The sequence below is a fragment of the Salmo trutta genome, chromosome 1, assembly GCF_901001165.1.
Source record: "Salmo trutta chromosome 1, fSalTru1.1, whole genome shotgun sequence".
Lineage (NCBI taxonomy): Eukaryota > Metazoa > Chordata > Actinopteri > Salmoniformes > Salmonidae > Salmo > Salmo trutta.
In genome coordinates this window covers 64,694,455-64,709,890 of record NC_042957.1, presented here as the reverse complement: position 1 = coordinate 64,709,890, position 15,436 = coordinate 64,694,455, and the positions used below count along the sequence as shown (strand labels likewise).

Genomic DNA, 15,436 nt, shown 5'->3' with positions numbered 1-15,436 from the left:
TACTGTTCATATCATTCTGAACATCCAATCTCTACATACATAGCCTACTGTCTAGGCTAAGCAAGGCAGCAGATTATGGGTTGTATGAACTACTGATTTTAAGACATAACAGATTTGACTACTGATCAGCACAGTCAGTACGTGATGTGTGTCATCAGTCTTTACAGTGCTATCAACAGATCTGGTCCATCACCATCGCTAGTTCCTAGGTTTGGAGGCACTTAGCATTAAAAAGTACAGGCTCAAGAATTCCAGTGAACAATGACAACAACATTACATAGATTGCAAAATGCTGCAGTGAAATTATAATTATCACCGCCAAATGTACATGTATTGATTCTTCTAGTTGGCCCATTTTCATTTAACTAGTTTAGATTTTAATATAAACCCCTTCACATGTTCTGTGCAAGTTAAGTAGACAAGACATATTCCAAGATAGCATAGAAAATGTATACTATGCGTTTCAATTTGGAAAAATGTTAATCCAATCTAGAGATTAAGATTATTTATCTAAATGTAAAAAATTTCAAAGTATTTATCCGATTTCTCTATAGACTGGCCCAACCAACTCTCCTTTTCATCTTGGTTATGTTCATTAGGGCACAAAACAGAAAACGTTAGTGCAACGTAAAGTGAAAATAAGGGTTTCTTATTGGACAAGTTCATGTAATGCCTCCCTGTTTCAGTCCGGGTGGTGTCTAATGAAGACAAACCTGTTGAGCAGCAATGAAGTTAAACTGACTGAACATTCCTGGCTACAGTTTTGTGAAACATGACGTAATGCTCATCTTACAAGTCATACAAAACACTGATAGCATCCTGTGTTTTTTTCTGTCCTGTGCCAATAGTGCGTACCGCAGATGGCCAAGCAGATCAAACAGGCTATTCAGCACATACAGTTGAAGTCGGACATTTACATACTTAGGTTGGAGTCATTAAAACTTGTTTCACACACTCCACAAATTTCTTGGTAACAAACTAGTTTTGGCAAGTCAGTTAGGACATCTACTTTGTGCATGACATGTAATTTTTCCAACAATTGTTCGCAGACAGATTATTTCACTAATTCACTGTATCACAATTCCAGTGGGTCAGAAGTTTACATACACTAATTTGACTGTGCCTTTAAACAGCTTGGAAAATTCCATAAAATGATGTCATGGCTTTAGAAGCTTCTGATAGGCTAATTTACATCCTTTGAGTCAATTGGAGGTGTACCTGTGGATGTATTTCAAGGCCTACCTTCAAACTCAGTGCATCTTTGCTTGACATCAAGGGAAAATCAAAAGAAAAATCAGCCAGAACAAAAACACCTCAGAACCAAAAAATTGTAGACCGCCACAAGTCTGGTTCATCCTTGGGAGCAATTTCCAAATGCCTGAAGGTACCACGTTCATCTGTACAAACAATAGTACGCAAGTATAAACACCATGGGACCACGCAGCCGTCATACCGCTCAGGAAGGAGACGCGTTCTGTCTTCTAGAGATGAACGTAATTTGGTGCGAAAAGTGCAAATCAATCCCAGAACAACAGCAAAGGACCTTGTCAAGATGCTGGAGGAAACTGGTACAAAAGTACCTATATCCACAGTAAAACGAGTCCTATATCGACAAAACCTGAAAGGCCGCTCAGCAAGGAAGAAGCCACTGCTCCAGAACCGTCATAAAAAAGCCAGACTACGGTTTGCATCTGCACATGGGGACAAAGATCATACTTTTTGGAGAAATGTCCTCTGGTCTGATGAAACAAAAATAGAACTGTTTGGCCATAATGACCATCGTTATGTTTGGAGGAAAAAGGGGGAGGCTTGCCAGCCGAAGAACACCATCCCAACCGTGAAGCACGGGGGTGGCAGCATCATGTTGTGGGGGTGCTTTGCTGCAGGAGGGACTGGTGCACTTCACAAAATAGATGGCATCATGAGGATGGAAAATTATATTATATATATATATTGAAGCAACATCTCAAGACATCAGTCAGGAAGTTAAAGCTTGGTCGCAAATGGGTCTTCTGAATGGACAATGACCCCAAGCATACTTCCAAAGTTGTGGCAAAATGGCTTACGGACAACCAAGTCAAGGTATTGGAGTGGCCATCACAAAGCCCTGACCTCAATCCTATAGAACATTTGTGGGCAGAACTGAAAAAGCGTGTGCGAGCGAGGCGGCCTACAAACCTGACTCAGTTACATCAGCTCTGTCAGGAGAAATGGGCCAAAATTCACCCAACTTATTGTGGGAAGCTTGTGGAAGGCTACGTGAAACGTTTGACCCAAGTTAAACAAAAAGGCAATAGTACCAAATACTAATTGAGTGTATCTAAACTTCTGACCCACTGGGAATGTGATGAAAGAAATAAAAGCTGAAATAAATCACTCTCTACTATTATTCTGACATTTCACATTCTTAAAATAAAGTGGTGATCCTAACTGACCTAATACAGGGAATTTTAAGATGAAATGTCAGGAATTGTGAGTTTAAAATGTATTTGGCTAAGATGTACGTAAACTTCCAACTTCAACTGTAGGCACCAAACTGTCACAGCCAGCTGAGAAATCAACATCTACTTTTCAAGAGCAGTAACATCTCTCCGGAAAGGGTTTGCAGTGGGCTTAACGAAGGGCTGAAGGAGCACTGTGAAATATACAGACTTTTAAATAGAATAGTCATGTTTGCAAATGCCTTGATGCTTCACTCAAGCCCTCAACGTTCTTGAGAATATTGCTCTTCACTAGCTTGGGCATTGTCCAAGCTTGTTAAGCAAATAGTTGTTTGGCATCGTCTTGCTGAACAACTATTTGGAAAGACAACGTCTAAGCCAAAAGGAGTTGGCTAGTAAAACTGCTAGTTGTTATCAGCACTCCAAAGTAATAGGGGTGGAGAAAGCATAACAAGCTTCAAATGTAATGCCATTCAGTCAGGTATAATACAATTGCCACAGAATGCATATGCTAGACAGTTATGACACCTATAAGACCATGTACAACCATTTCCAGAGAGATTCACCCATATTGGCATCGTAGGGAAGACATGAATACTGTATGTGGAATAACCCCCTGAGTGTAAGGGGAAAGGAGAGGAGAGACACCATCTCTGGTTGAGGTGTATGTTGGGATTGAGGAAAGGGAAGTTGGGATGGGGAGTCAGTAGCCCAGTGGTCACCAACCCTCATCTTGGGGACAGGTGTGTAGGGTTTTGTCATAACCCAGTGCTAAACACACCTGAATCAAGTTCCAGATATGTGGTAATATCTATAGGTCAATCTGAACGTTGAACCAGGGGTTTCATCGCTGGGCAGGAACAAAACCCGGGACCAGGGTGAATGGTGACCACTGTTGTATAGCCAGTGCAGGTTGAGGTCTAGGGGCTAGCTCACACCTCAGTGCTTCAGTTTCTTGTTGATGCCCATGACCTTGAAGGTGGCTGCGGTGATCTTCTCGTACACCACAAACATGAGGGCTGCCGTTAGTACTGTCTGGAGCAGTTTGGCCTCCAGACCTTTGTATAAGCCCAGCACACCATGCCTTCTGTAGGGGAGAGGACAGGGAGGGAACACGTCGATGGATCAACACAAGATGAACTCATTGGCACAAGACGGTCTGAAAAATGTCCCAGCACATTGCAGTAGTCAGACTTGAGACGCAAGAGTTCCATTGTGTGTGTGATCTACTCACTTGATTCTGTCCATAAGTAGGTAGACTATGTTTCGGAGACTGCCCAGTAGACCTCCCTTGCCCTCAGCTTTGTGCTGCCCAAACTGGGGGGAGAGAAAGACCGTAATTTAATCAACAAAATGAGCTGTGAGTACAGGAAATATGGACTTATTTTACTGATCAGTACACATAATCATGATATCAGACAGTTTGATGGGTAACTTTGGGGAAACACTGCTATGAGTGTTCAGTTAGCAGGTGTGTGCGTTTATAGATACATAAGTTTGCATGTGTATTTGTTTACCCTTAGAATGGCCTGGACGGTCTGCAGGGGATACGTCGCCGTGGTAGCGATGGCCTTGGCCACAGCTCCAATGAGAAAGATCTCTGCTGATGTAATCTAGGAGCAGACAAAAACAAAACAAAGGCTTAAAAACTTTCAGCATGACTGCCACTCAGACACGCCACAGAGGTGTGAAAGCTGGCTCCCTCCTCTCCTTCCCTCACCTTCCTCCCTCCTCGGCCTGCTCTCCTCTTCATGGCTTCATAGAACATGAACACGACTGCAGGGTTGAAGACCAGCACCAGAGAAGGCAGTGTACCGTTCCAAAGAGTCCCCACTCCCTCGCTGGCTATGATCTGCGAGAAAGCATCTGCAATCGAAAACACATTGTATGATGATAGTAAGTCACATTTTATTAGTACTGAAAAGAGACAACAGTGAATAACACACACCAAAGATGCCTCTGTAGTGGGTCTGCTGGAGGTCTTCGTTCCTGAACTTTGCCCCCTGCAGCTTGAGCCGGGTGTTGACCACCCACATGGGCGTGGTCAGGAGCACGTTCACTGCCCCTGGGGGAGAAACACACAACACGGGCAACAGAAAGACATTTAAATACATTTCAATATGGAGGTCAAATCTACTTTCTTCAATGAATCTCTGTTAACCACCTCTCAGACTCCCCTTCCCTAATATAACTACATCAATAACTTAGACTCCATCAAAATAGGTGGCAGTAGGTTGATAGTGACTTAGCCATTACCACTAAAAGGTCCCTGTTCGGTCCTCCTACCTGAGATGAAGCCCATGAGGAGGTCTTTTCCTGGTCTGGACCGGCCCTGATTACCCACCATGACTTTCTTCAGTGTGTTGAAGGTGTAGAAGTAGACGAAGTTGGAGCAGCACAGACTGGAAATGACTGGGAACCAGCCTCTGTACAGAGACAACCTGGGAGGGGAGAGGAGAGAGACCAGGGAAATATGCAAAGTAAGTCATTGAGCCATGGGAACCCAGGACTAGGAGTTTTCCCTGTGCATGTGATCTGACTGGGGAAAACTCCTGGCCCAACACATAAAAGTAGTCATAGAAATACAATGGGTGGAATGGACATATCATGGAACATTGCTTTGAACTGAAAGGAATGGCCATTCTACTACTCTAGATCTATGGGTACAACAGCACAGTGAAAGCCCTGTATGCGGTGGTACGAGGCCAGCTTTCCTTTCCAGTCATTTGATTTGAGCAATCTAAGGTGGATTATAAATTGTAGTAAAGTATGTGTACAGTTCCATACAATACTCACAGGCCTTCCTCCTTTGCTATTTCAGCCAGGAGAATGGCAGTCGATTTGGACTTCCGATTCTCATCCACTGCAACAGAAAACGAAGGCAGAAAAGGGATTGTCATTTTCTTACATTATTGTAACATTGTAAGTAGTCTGCAGCTCTGGTATGCTCATGCAATGGTAAGGTCTCTCTTGTCAATGATTCCACTTCTATATATCCATCACTCATTCCCTTGTGAACTCACTGACCCTTGGGTGCAGAGACCAACGTTATAGCAGACAAGTATGGCCACACTGACAACAAAGATGGTGGTATATAGTGACTGCTGATAACCAATTACTCTACAACTCACCCTGAAGTCTGATCCTCGCCGTATCCAAAGGAAAGAAGACGGACATCGCCGTCATGCTACCCTAGAAGCAAATGCATTATGATATATAGGATATAGACGGGTAGTTAAACCTAAGTTACACGACGAATTCACAAAGTTGATACAACCTGACACAGTATGCTAACTAACAAACTAGCTAGAGGCACCGGTTGTAACATTTCAGTGTAGTTATTCGAACGTTTTGGCATTGTCTTTATTATTAAAGGACTGTTCATGCATAGGCAAAATACGTTGAGATGTCCTTACCACTGCACCTGCCACGGCGTGTACCAGTGTCTCGTAAGACAAAAGGTTGATCGCTGAGGCACCATTGTCGGACATCTCTGATTCTTCAGGGCCACAGCTTCGATCTGACGATATTAGCCAAATGCCAAATCTACCGTCGGTCAGCAACTGCAGAGCACCCTGGTTGAGTTTCTTGCGGTGTGACTGGTTGTGGTGGAGTAAGTGTACCTGCTGTCATTCCATTATGAGTGGCTGAGTGACTTTTGTGTACTCCGACAGTGCCATAAAGAAGGCAAATTTCGTTGTGGAGATTTCTGTTTCCTAATAACTCATTTTGGTGGTGCAGTCAGTAAGAGTTCAGAAACGCTCTAAAGGGCGATACTGCCATCTACTGGAATGGAGTACTATAGGCCACCTGAGATTAGTGCGGCTTTCTTTTTGCGCATGAGTTCAAAAACGCGCCCAGACAGGTATGGCCACTGTTCTATGACCTCATGACATTTTATAAATAAAAGCCTACTGATATATATGCACAATTCATTTAACATATTTTGACTATATATTGTCTCTGTCATTGCCATTCCATCATTTGGCAACTTGTAACCTTGGCCTATACAGTAGCTTAATAACTTCTCTCAGCATATCAATTGTAGATTCTTGAATTTCCTCAATGGGACAGCATGACAAATCGCATATGGACTTTGCTTTTGTTTTATGGCAGTGAGTTCCACCGATATGATGACGCCCAGCGCTCTGACCAAACCACTCACATCTCCAATGCGCAATTGTGGCGCTCCAACGCGCTGGAAGGAAGAACAAAATGGCAGATTTCTGCTAAAATACGTGCCTTTTTATTTAATTTCACAGTGTAGTGTTCTAAACACAGAGTAAACATGTCTAGGTACCACAAAGCAGCGATCGATGGCTACCTGGACCTCTTGAAAGAGGCCACCAGGAAAGACCTGAATTCTCCGGACGAGGACGGGATGACACCTACGCTATGGGCTGCTTTTCATGGACACGTCGAGGCCCTTCAACTTATATGTAGCCGAGGGTGAGTGCAATTGATATTCAGAAGTCATAGCCTACCTTCCCATACCTAACATCCCAAAATATTTGAAGTGGCATATTAGCAATATATACCAATTGTGACGTTTTTACAATCACTAATTACAATAAATTGAAACCTAATTTAGAAATGATTTTTCTCATAGTAGTTAACTGATTTAACTAAGTCTAAACTATTAGAATGTGAATTTATTTGGACCTCTTTTGATTTAATTTACCCTATGTGTGTTTAGATCAATTAACATCTAATCCAATGAAAAAATAGCAGAAACTCTGCCTGACATGAGGAGGAAGGATAGAAGCTATAGGTTATGGTTGACCTTTTGACCTCTTCCTAGTCCTTGTCCATTACTGTCAGTAACTTGATGAATTATTCCTCGTATGAGGACTGATATTTCCAATCTACATTGATGAGTTGCTAAAACACAACAATAAAAGGCGTCCTCCAGTAACCTACAAAATAGTCACAAAATCTATAGTACCAATCCAATGAATACTGTAATATTTTATCTCCTTTAATATTGATGACACATGTTTTGTTGGGAGGGATACAGTTGGAGGATAAAAGTCCGGAAGTGGCCTAATGCTGATCCTATTCCCAGCACTGCTGCTCGTTTCCAAAACAAATACTTGAACGAAGAGCAAAGGTGTACTTTATTGTTAATTCATGTGATAGAAGGAATGCCCATCACCTCATTCCTGATGCCCATAAATCGACTATAGACTATCCTCATTAAGGATTTATAGGTGAGAGAGGTGCAGTTAGCTGTGTCACATGGGTTTCAACCTTACAGGTTTCTCTATCAACTTAAACCACCGTCCTCAAATGGTGACTGAATGCCTCTGATATTTTAACTATATTCTCAATGTACTGTATGTCCATGTCACATTTCACCCATGTTATTTTTGTGCATTAGACAAGCATGCCACTCTGAAACTGTCCCCCCACAGCCTTTTAGACCACATTTTCCCATGAGCAGAGCCAAATATTTAATCAACCAAGGGGAATTATGTAATTAATGACAAACAATAGAGCCCTTCATTCCCCTAACAGCTTTCCCCTGCTTTCATACTGCAGGAAAAAAAACAGACCTGATTTTCATCTCTTATTTATTTCTGTCCAGATGACAACCGACCAATTGCTTGATTATTTAATTGAAGCACACTAACAATGGATTACTAAGTTTTCACAACATTGAACTCAGTGTATTTTTATAAAATGATTGGAATGATGTCTACCATACCTTTGTGATCATAGCTGCCTATTTCCATGTTGGGCGTTAGCAGTAGGATGTACTGCAACAAACTCGGTTTTATGATCACCTGTTGCTAAGATACTGCAATCGGGAGTTTTATAGAGGTAGTGGTGGAACAAAGAAGGACTTTCATTCTTAATGGCTTACCAATTAACCCATAAGGAAGGATTGGTTTGTACTTCATGAGTATAGCGTTGGTGACAGTCCTTTTTCATTCATTTATTATAGAAATGCTATTATACAACATCAATTAAGACTCATTATTTAGTTTTCAAGTGTTGTTCATTATATTGTATTGTTAGATTCATGTTGATATGGACATATGTGTTAATATGTATACATGTCTATAGACACTGAGTGTACAAAACATTAGGAGCACCTGCTCTTTCCATGACATAGACTGACCAGTTGAATCCAGGTGAAAGCTATGATCATTTATTGATATCACTTGTAAAATCCACTTCAATCAGTGTAGATGAAGGGGAGGAGACAGGTTAAAGAAGGATTTTTAAACCTTGAGACAATTAGACATGGATTGTGTGTGTGTGCCATTCAGAGGGTGAATGGGCAAGACAAAATATTTAAATACCTTTTAACAGGGTATGATAGTAGGTTCCAGGTGCACCAATTTAAGTGTGTCAAGAACTGCAACGCTGCTGGGTTTCTCACGCTCAGTAGTTTCCCATGTGTATCAAGAATGGTCCACCACCCAAATGACATCCAGCCAATTTGACGCAACTGTGGGAAGCATTGGAGTCAACATGGACCAGCATCCATGTGGAACGCTTTTGACACCTTGTAGAGTCCATGCCCTGACGAAATGAGGCTGTTCTGAGAGCAAATGGGGTGCAACTCAAGATTAGGACGGTGTTCCTAATGTTTTGTACACTGTGTAGATAAAGGTTTTTCACAATATATGCAATATACCTTAAAAATACAGAAAACACGTTATTCATTTTACGTTATTCACTGTGACAAATAATACAGTTTGGATTTACATTTCTCCCGAAGTTGTAAACCTCCATGCAAAATATAGAATGATAAACAAATTACAGGTCACTCAAACTGAAAAGCAAAAGATATCACTCTCAAAACAGTTAATTTGCCTTGCTTTGTTGAAAACGGTCAGGCAGTGACATCCATTATACAATCAGTCAGTGTCAGTATTGTCTACAGGAGAGATGATCAGTGGGTTTATGTTTTTTACCGCCATCTTTTCAACAGGGGCTGGAGATAGGATATTGTTTCTCAGTGAAGGTGGAGCCGGTGAAAGAGTAGATATGAGACCTGGCCTCCACATTGTAGATGAAGACATGACCCTTCTCATGATCCACAAATACCCCCACCTTCTGGGGGCTTCTCTCTCAGGGAGAGCGAGACAGGAAGATTAGTGAGAATCATGTACTCATTCCCATTCCTCAGCCACAAAATCCAGGATCCATCCTCAGTGTTCTCATCCCCTTCCTGTTGATGGGCTCTCTGGCCACTCCTAAATCCAATTCAGTCTTCCCCTTAACCTGCACCTCATAGTAAAATCTTCCAGAGGAAAAGCCTCCTTTTCTCAGGACACTGAGAAAAGTATCAAACCTCTCTGGTTTGGCAGTGTCTGATGTATATTTCCACGTTCCACTTGTTTCCATCCTCAGATAGAATGAGATGGTGATGTGCCGTATCAGGGTCTAGAGTCACATCCACTGAATGGGTTTGGATGGTTTGAAGATCTTGACCACTTCCTGTTCACAAGTCTAACTGATTAATGAGTACAATCAGCTGACGATTGAGGTCATCTTTGATCTGATCCTGCTCCTCAGTTAGGTTTTTCAGCTGACAGTTGAGGTCTTCTTTGACGCAATCCCTCTCCAGAATGAGACCCCTTCGCTCACCATGAGCTAAAATGCATTAATCTTTGACTAGAAGTAGTTCCTTGGTGAGGTTTTAATTTTCCTGAGTGAGGTCATCCCACTGCTGTTTACCTTGATCCTTTATATTTTAGACGGCAGATGGTCACAGATAGTCCAATCACAGTAGAAGCAACCAGCAAGAGAAACACTAGAGAGCACCCCCAAAATATCCCTTAATGATTTTCGTCTTCACATATGTACAGTCGTGGCCAAAAGTTTTGAGAATGACACAAATATTAATTTCCATAAAGTTTGCTGCTTCAGTGTCTTTAGATATTTTTGGCAGATGTTACTATGGAATACTGAAGTATAATTACAAGCATTTCATAAGTGTCAAAGGCTTTTATTGACAATTACATGAAGTTGATGCAATCCGCCCTGGCATGCTGTCAATTAACTTCTGGGCCACATCCTGACTGATGGCAGCCCATTCTTGCATAATCAATGATTGGAGTTTGTCAGAATTTGTGGGGTTTTGTTTGTCCACCTGCCTCTTGAGGATTGACCACAAGTTCTCAATGGGATTAAGGTCTAGGGAGTTTCCTGGCCATGGACCCAAAATATCGATGTTTTGTTCCCTGAGCCACTTAGTTATCACTTTTGCCTTATGGCAAGGTGCTCCATCATGCTGGAAAATGCATTGTTCATTACCAAACTGTTCCTGGATGGTTGGGAGAAGTTGCCCTTGGGGGATGTGTTGGTACCATTCTTTATTCATGGCTGTGTTCTTAGGCAAAATTGTGAGTGAGCCCACTCCCTTGGCTGAGAAGCAATCCCACATATGAATGGTCTCAGGATGCTTTACTGTTGGCATGACACAAGACGGATGGTAGCGATCAGCTTGTCTCTCCGGACAAGCTTTTTTCCGGATGCCCCAAACAATCGGAAAGGGGATTCATCAGAGAAAATGACTTTACCCCAGTCCTCAGCAGTCCAATCCCTGTACCTTTTGCAGAATATCAGTCTGTCCCTGATGTTTTTCCTGGAGAGAAGTGGCTTCTTTGCTGCCCTTCTTGACACCAGGCCATCCTCCAAAAGTCTTCGCCTCACTGTGCGTGCAGATGCACTCGCACCTGCCTGCTGCCATTCCTGAGCAAGCTCTGTACTGGTGGTGCCCCGATCCCGCAGCTGAATCAACTTTAGGAGATGGTCCTGGCGCTTGCTGGACTTTCTTGGACGCCCTGAAGCCTTCTTCACAACAATTGAAACGCTCTCCTTGAAGTTCTTGATGATCCGATAAATGGTTGTTTTAGGTGCAATATTACTGGCAGCAATATCCTTGCCTGTGAAGCCCTTTTTGTGCAAAGCAATGATGACGGCATGTGTTTCCTTGGAGGTATACCATGGTTGACAGAGGAAGAACAATGATTCCAAGCACCACCCTCCTTTTGAAGCTTCCAGTCTGTTATTCGAACTCAATCAGCATGACAGAGTAATCTCCAGCCTTGTCCTTGTCAACACTCACACCTGTGTTAATGAGAGAATCACTGACATGATGTCAGCTGGTCCTTTTGTGGCAGGGCTGAAATGCAGTGGAAATGTTTTTGGGATTCAGTTCATTTGCATGGCAAAGAGGGACTTTGCAATTAATTGCAATTCATCTGATCACTCTTCATAACATTCTGGAGTATATGCAAATTGCCATCATACAAACTGAGGCAGCAGACTTTGTGAAAATTAATATTTGTGGCATTCTCAAAACTTTTGGCCACGACTGTACTTAACACACTGGAACAGCTGACTAGGGATGTGACATTCTGTCTTCCTCACTTCATTGAGCAGGCTCTGTTGAACAATACATATAAAATTGGTTTCTGTTTGTCTCCTGTTGAGTGACCTTTAGTTTGGCAGAGTAGAATCCCTCAGTGTTCCTTTGTATCTCTTGATACCAACCATACAATTTGGCTCCCTTGGTTCCCTCACTGTCCTGGATACCAGCCTTTAGATTTACACCTCAGAACGATGGCTACCCTTCTCAGCTCCTCAATTGAGATCACTGGCTGGGATCCAACAGCTACAGACACAAAGGTATACAGGATTTAAAATACTGAAGTGAGGTTTTGAGAAAATTAATACATGTTATAATGCAGACTGTATAGGTTATTGCATTTGACAGAAAATGTAACCTTGCCTTTAATACGGACTTCAACGGTGAGATCATCATACCCTGACTTTGTAACAATCCATCAAGTACTTACTACAATCCATCATCATTGCCTTGCACCCTGGTCAGTTTCATGGAGGTGTTGCATCTTTTCAGTTTGTCTTTAAACAGTGCTGTACTTCCCCTGTAGGAGACCATCTGATCCTTATAGTTGTCTCTTCAGTATTGGTAAAGATGAACAGCAGAGCCTGGGTGGGGCTGTCTAAACCACTCCACTCTCATATCCTCAGCATTGATACCGGGTTTGAGGTAGAGGTCTTCACAGGTCTAAAAAGTTGCACAATGGATCTGTGGCTTTCCCACCCGATCCGAAATGCATCATCAACAAACAAAAAAACAGATACCCATTCTGAATGGAACCCAGGACAGTCAGACCAGTTCTGAAAAAGGCCTGTGGAAAAACAGACCCAAACAGACACGTGCCGGTTCGGATCCTAGAGACCCGTTCAGATCCGAGAGTAAAAAGAGAAAGAAACCTCAGACTGGGCGCTGTCAATAAATGAACACACAGTGAAGGTGTAAAGTAGGCCTACTGTACCCGAGACTGCTCTGTGGAGGAGAAGCAGGAGAGGGACAAAGACAATCTGGTAGCATCACCATCATTCCAGAAAGCGATGATTACACAAATCATCAAGATGAATTCCATAACTTCAAATCAGGGAGTCAATAATGACATTTCAGTGTTTAGAAAGAAATACACACAGAAAAACGGTGGAATGATCTAAAAGCAAATATACCAAAGTCAGTTTTCCTAGTTGAACAAAGGCTTTCCTTCAGTGCAGCCTTGTCCATGTACTCATCTGGTGTGACTTTTTTACTTACAACATAAAACTTGTCCAACTGCCTACCTTTCACACCTACAATGATGAGCCAAAGCTGAACAGAAATCACAGAGATAAAACATATTTTATCTAATCTTGTGTCATAGAAATGTATGATTGGTTTGTTGATTAATTGGTTTGTTGATTGATTGACAGATGTTTCTGTGTTCTTTCAGAGGGGACCCCAACAGGAGCGACATCTGGGGCAACACGCCGCTGCACCACGCCGCCACCAACGGTCACATGCACATCCTCAGCTTCCTGGTCAACTTCGGCGCCAACCTCTTCTCCCAGGACAACGACTTCCACACAGCTATGGACGTGGCAGCGTCGGGCGACCGCATGGACTGCGTGCGATTCCTGGACAGTGCCGCATCACAACAGACCATCCAGAATGCCAAGAAAGTGGCCAGGCTGAAGAAGGAGGCCACCAAAGAGGCTGAAACACGGGTGAAGCTGTGTGAGAGGGTCAAAAAAAGGCATAAGAGCAAGATGGATAAGATGTACCAAGGGTCAGTGTCAGAGGCCAGCATGGCATCTCCGTCGTTCTCCAAGATGGGCACCATCAACAGTGTGAACGAGCAGTTCTCCAAGCTGATCGCCTCCGATACCTCAGGCTCGCTTACGGCCCGGTCAAAGGGGACCCTCCAGAGGATATTCGGGAAAAAGGATAAAGGAACGACGGAGAAGGTGGGAAGAGACGGGAACGTCATCTTCGTCAAGCAGGAGAACGGCACCCTCTCTGGGAAGCCTGAGTTCATGGGTGTTTTCTCCGAGCAGGATGAGATCGATGAGGAAGAGGACGGAGGAATGAGAACATTCACGGATGATGAAGTTAATGACGATGACGAAGGAGGAGATGGCCCAGGAGCCAAGGAGTCCATCTTCAAACGGCCCGGCCTGGGGAACATGGTCTTCAGGAAGAACTTCTCCATGGAGATGGGGATAGAGCCCGATGACTTCCCCAGTGGGAACAATGAAAACCTGGGCTTCCTCATCCGCAGGGAGGGGATCGACACAGAAGGGGAGGACACAGGCTTTGTTGAGGACGAGGAGGACGGCGACCTGCCCTGGAACCAGGAGGAGATCGGCCTGGATGACGACCAGGATGAGGAGACCTCCCCGCTGGATGCCTTCCTCTCATCCATCTCCCTGCCAGACTTCTCCCCAGCCTTCACCCGCGAACAGCTGGACCTGGAGGCGCTGATGCTCTGTTCCGACGACGACCTCAAGGGCATCCGCATCCAACTGGGGCCCCGCAAGAAGATCCTGGAAGCTGCCGCTCGCCGGAAAAGTGCACTGGAGAAACCTGGCGCCATCAAGGACAGCTTCCTGTGATGAAATGATATTGGAGGTGGTTGAAAGTAGGATGGATGCAAGTAGGAGGATGTAGAGTGACAATACTTTTGAATGTAAAGAACACTGATGCAAAGTTGAGAGTTTGAAGTGGAAATACATATCCTGGTTTTCTATCCTTTAAAGACAAATTCTTTCATCTTTCTCTTACCTTGGACTAGGAGTGACTGCAGCCCTTCATTACTTTGCTATAGCCGCCACAGGCTAAAGTTAGCATTGATTCACCCAAAACCATGGGGGGTTCAACAGGCTGGATAAGTCTGGCACTGTGACGAGATAATCGGCGATGGTTGAACTGAGCAGGAATGTCATTTAGATTAATGGAGTGGCAATAACACCACCACAACCACTACCAATCACCATCTTGCAATACCAATTCATGAAGGAAGAAACACTGTCAGATTTCAAACATAATTTGAGCTGCATGCTCTTTTTGGCATGTCTCTGAGAAGCACACAACTCATTTTGAGTAATGATGTAATGTAAGAGCCTATTAAGTGGAAACTGTTCTGATCTTGATTTTCTTGTTCCCTCCTTTGATGATTGATTGAAAGGAGACGATATTGTGATGAATTCAGTTGTGCCATTTTGTATGTGAATTTTAATTGTTGTGATTTGTACATTGATAAAAAAAAACGTATGACAACCAAAATAAATAACGTTTTTAAATCAGTTGATCAATTCTTCCATGTGAGTTGCATGCATACATTTTCTCTGGCTGGATTTTTGGGCACTTGAAAGTTCTGAATCACTAGTGAAGTAGATAAATACCATGCTAAACTGTAGTGAGCCATGAGTTTCTCCTTACCAGGTGACCTAACCAGGAAAATCTCTGAGCTCTAGTAGTGTGAATCTAGCCAATTAAAAAAAGATCTTCAATGTTTATTAGACACACAGCTGATTTGATAGAGAGGCAGACAGAAGGAATCCTAGCAGGCCATGGTCAGGAGATCCTTCTGACCCAGTCAACCAGGCAATGAAGGGAGGAGGAGTCCCATGCACCAGCAGTCAGACGGAAAGCTTTTGATTCTGGC

At 43.2% G+C, this 15,436-nt stretch overlaps 2 protein-coding genes across 2 annotated transcripts; one reads left to right on the top strand and one right to left on the bottom strand.

Annotated features, from left to right (window-relative positions):
* Positions 1-2,470: 2,470 nt before the first annotated feature.
* On the bottom strand, positions 2,471-6,181 carry LOC115205252 (peroxisomal membrane protein PMP34). Its single transcript, XM_029771029.1, has 9 exons — positions 5,858-6,181; positions 5,573-5,633; positions 5,238-5,304; positions 4,728-4,882; positions 4,390-4,506; positions 4,162-4,307; positions 3,959-4,054; positions 3,676-3,758; positions 2,471-3,528 (listed from the first exon to the last, which is right to left on the bottom strand). Exons 1-9 carry the CDS (start codon positions 5,930-5,932, stop codon positions 3,381-3,383), a joined length of 948 nt encoding a protein of 315 aa, XP_029626889.1. The 5' UTR covers positions 5,933-6,181; the 3' UTR covers positions 2,471-3,380.
* A 230-nt stretch (positions 6,182-6,411) lies between these two features.
* On the top strand, positions 6,412-15,076 carry LOC115205243 (ankyrin repeat and SAM domain-containing protein 4B). Its single transcript, XM_029771017.1, has 2 exons — positions 6,412-6,890; positions 13,223-15,076. The coding sequence occupies exons 1-2, from the start codon at positions 6,730-6,732 to the stop codon at positions 14,382-14,384; spliced, it is 1,323 nt and encodes a 440-aa protein (XP_029626877.1). The 5' UTR covers positions 6,412-6,729; the 3' UTR covers positions 14,385-15,076.
* The last annotated feature ends 360 nt before the right edge of the window (positions 15,077-15,436 follow it).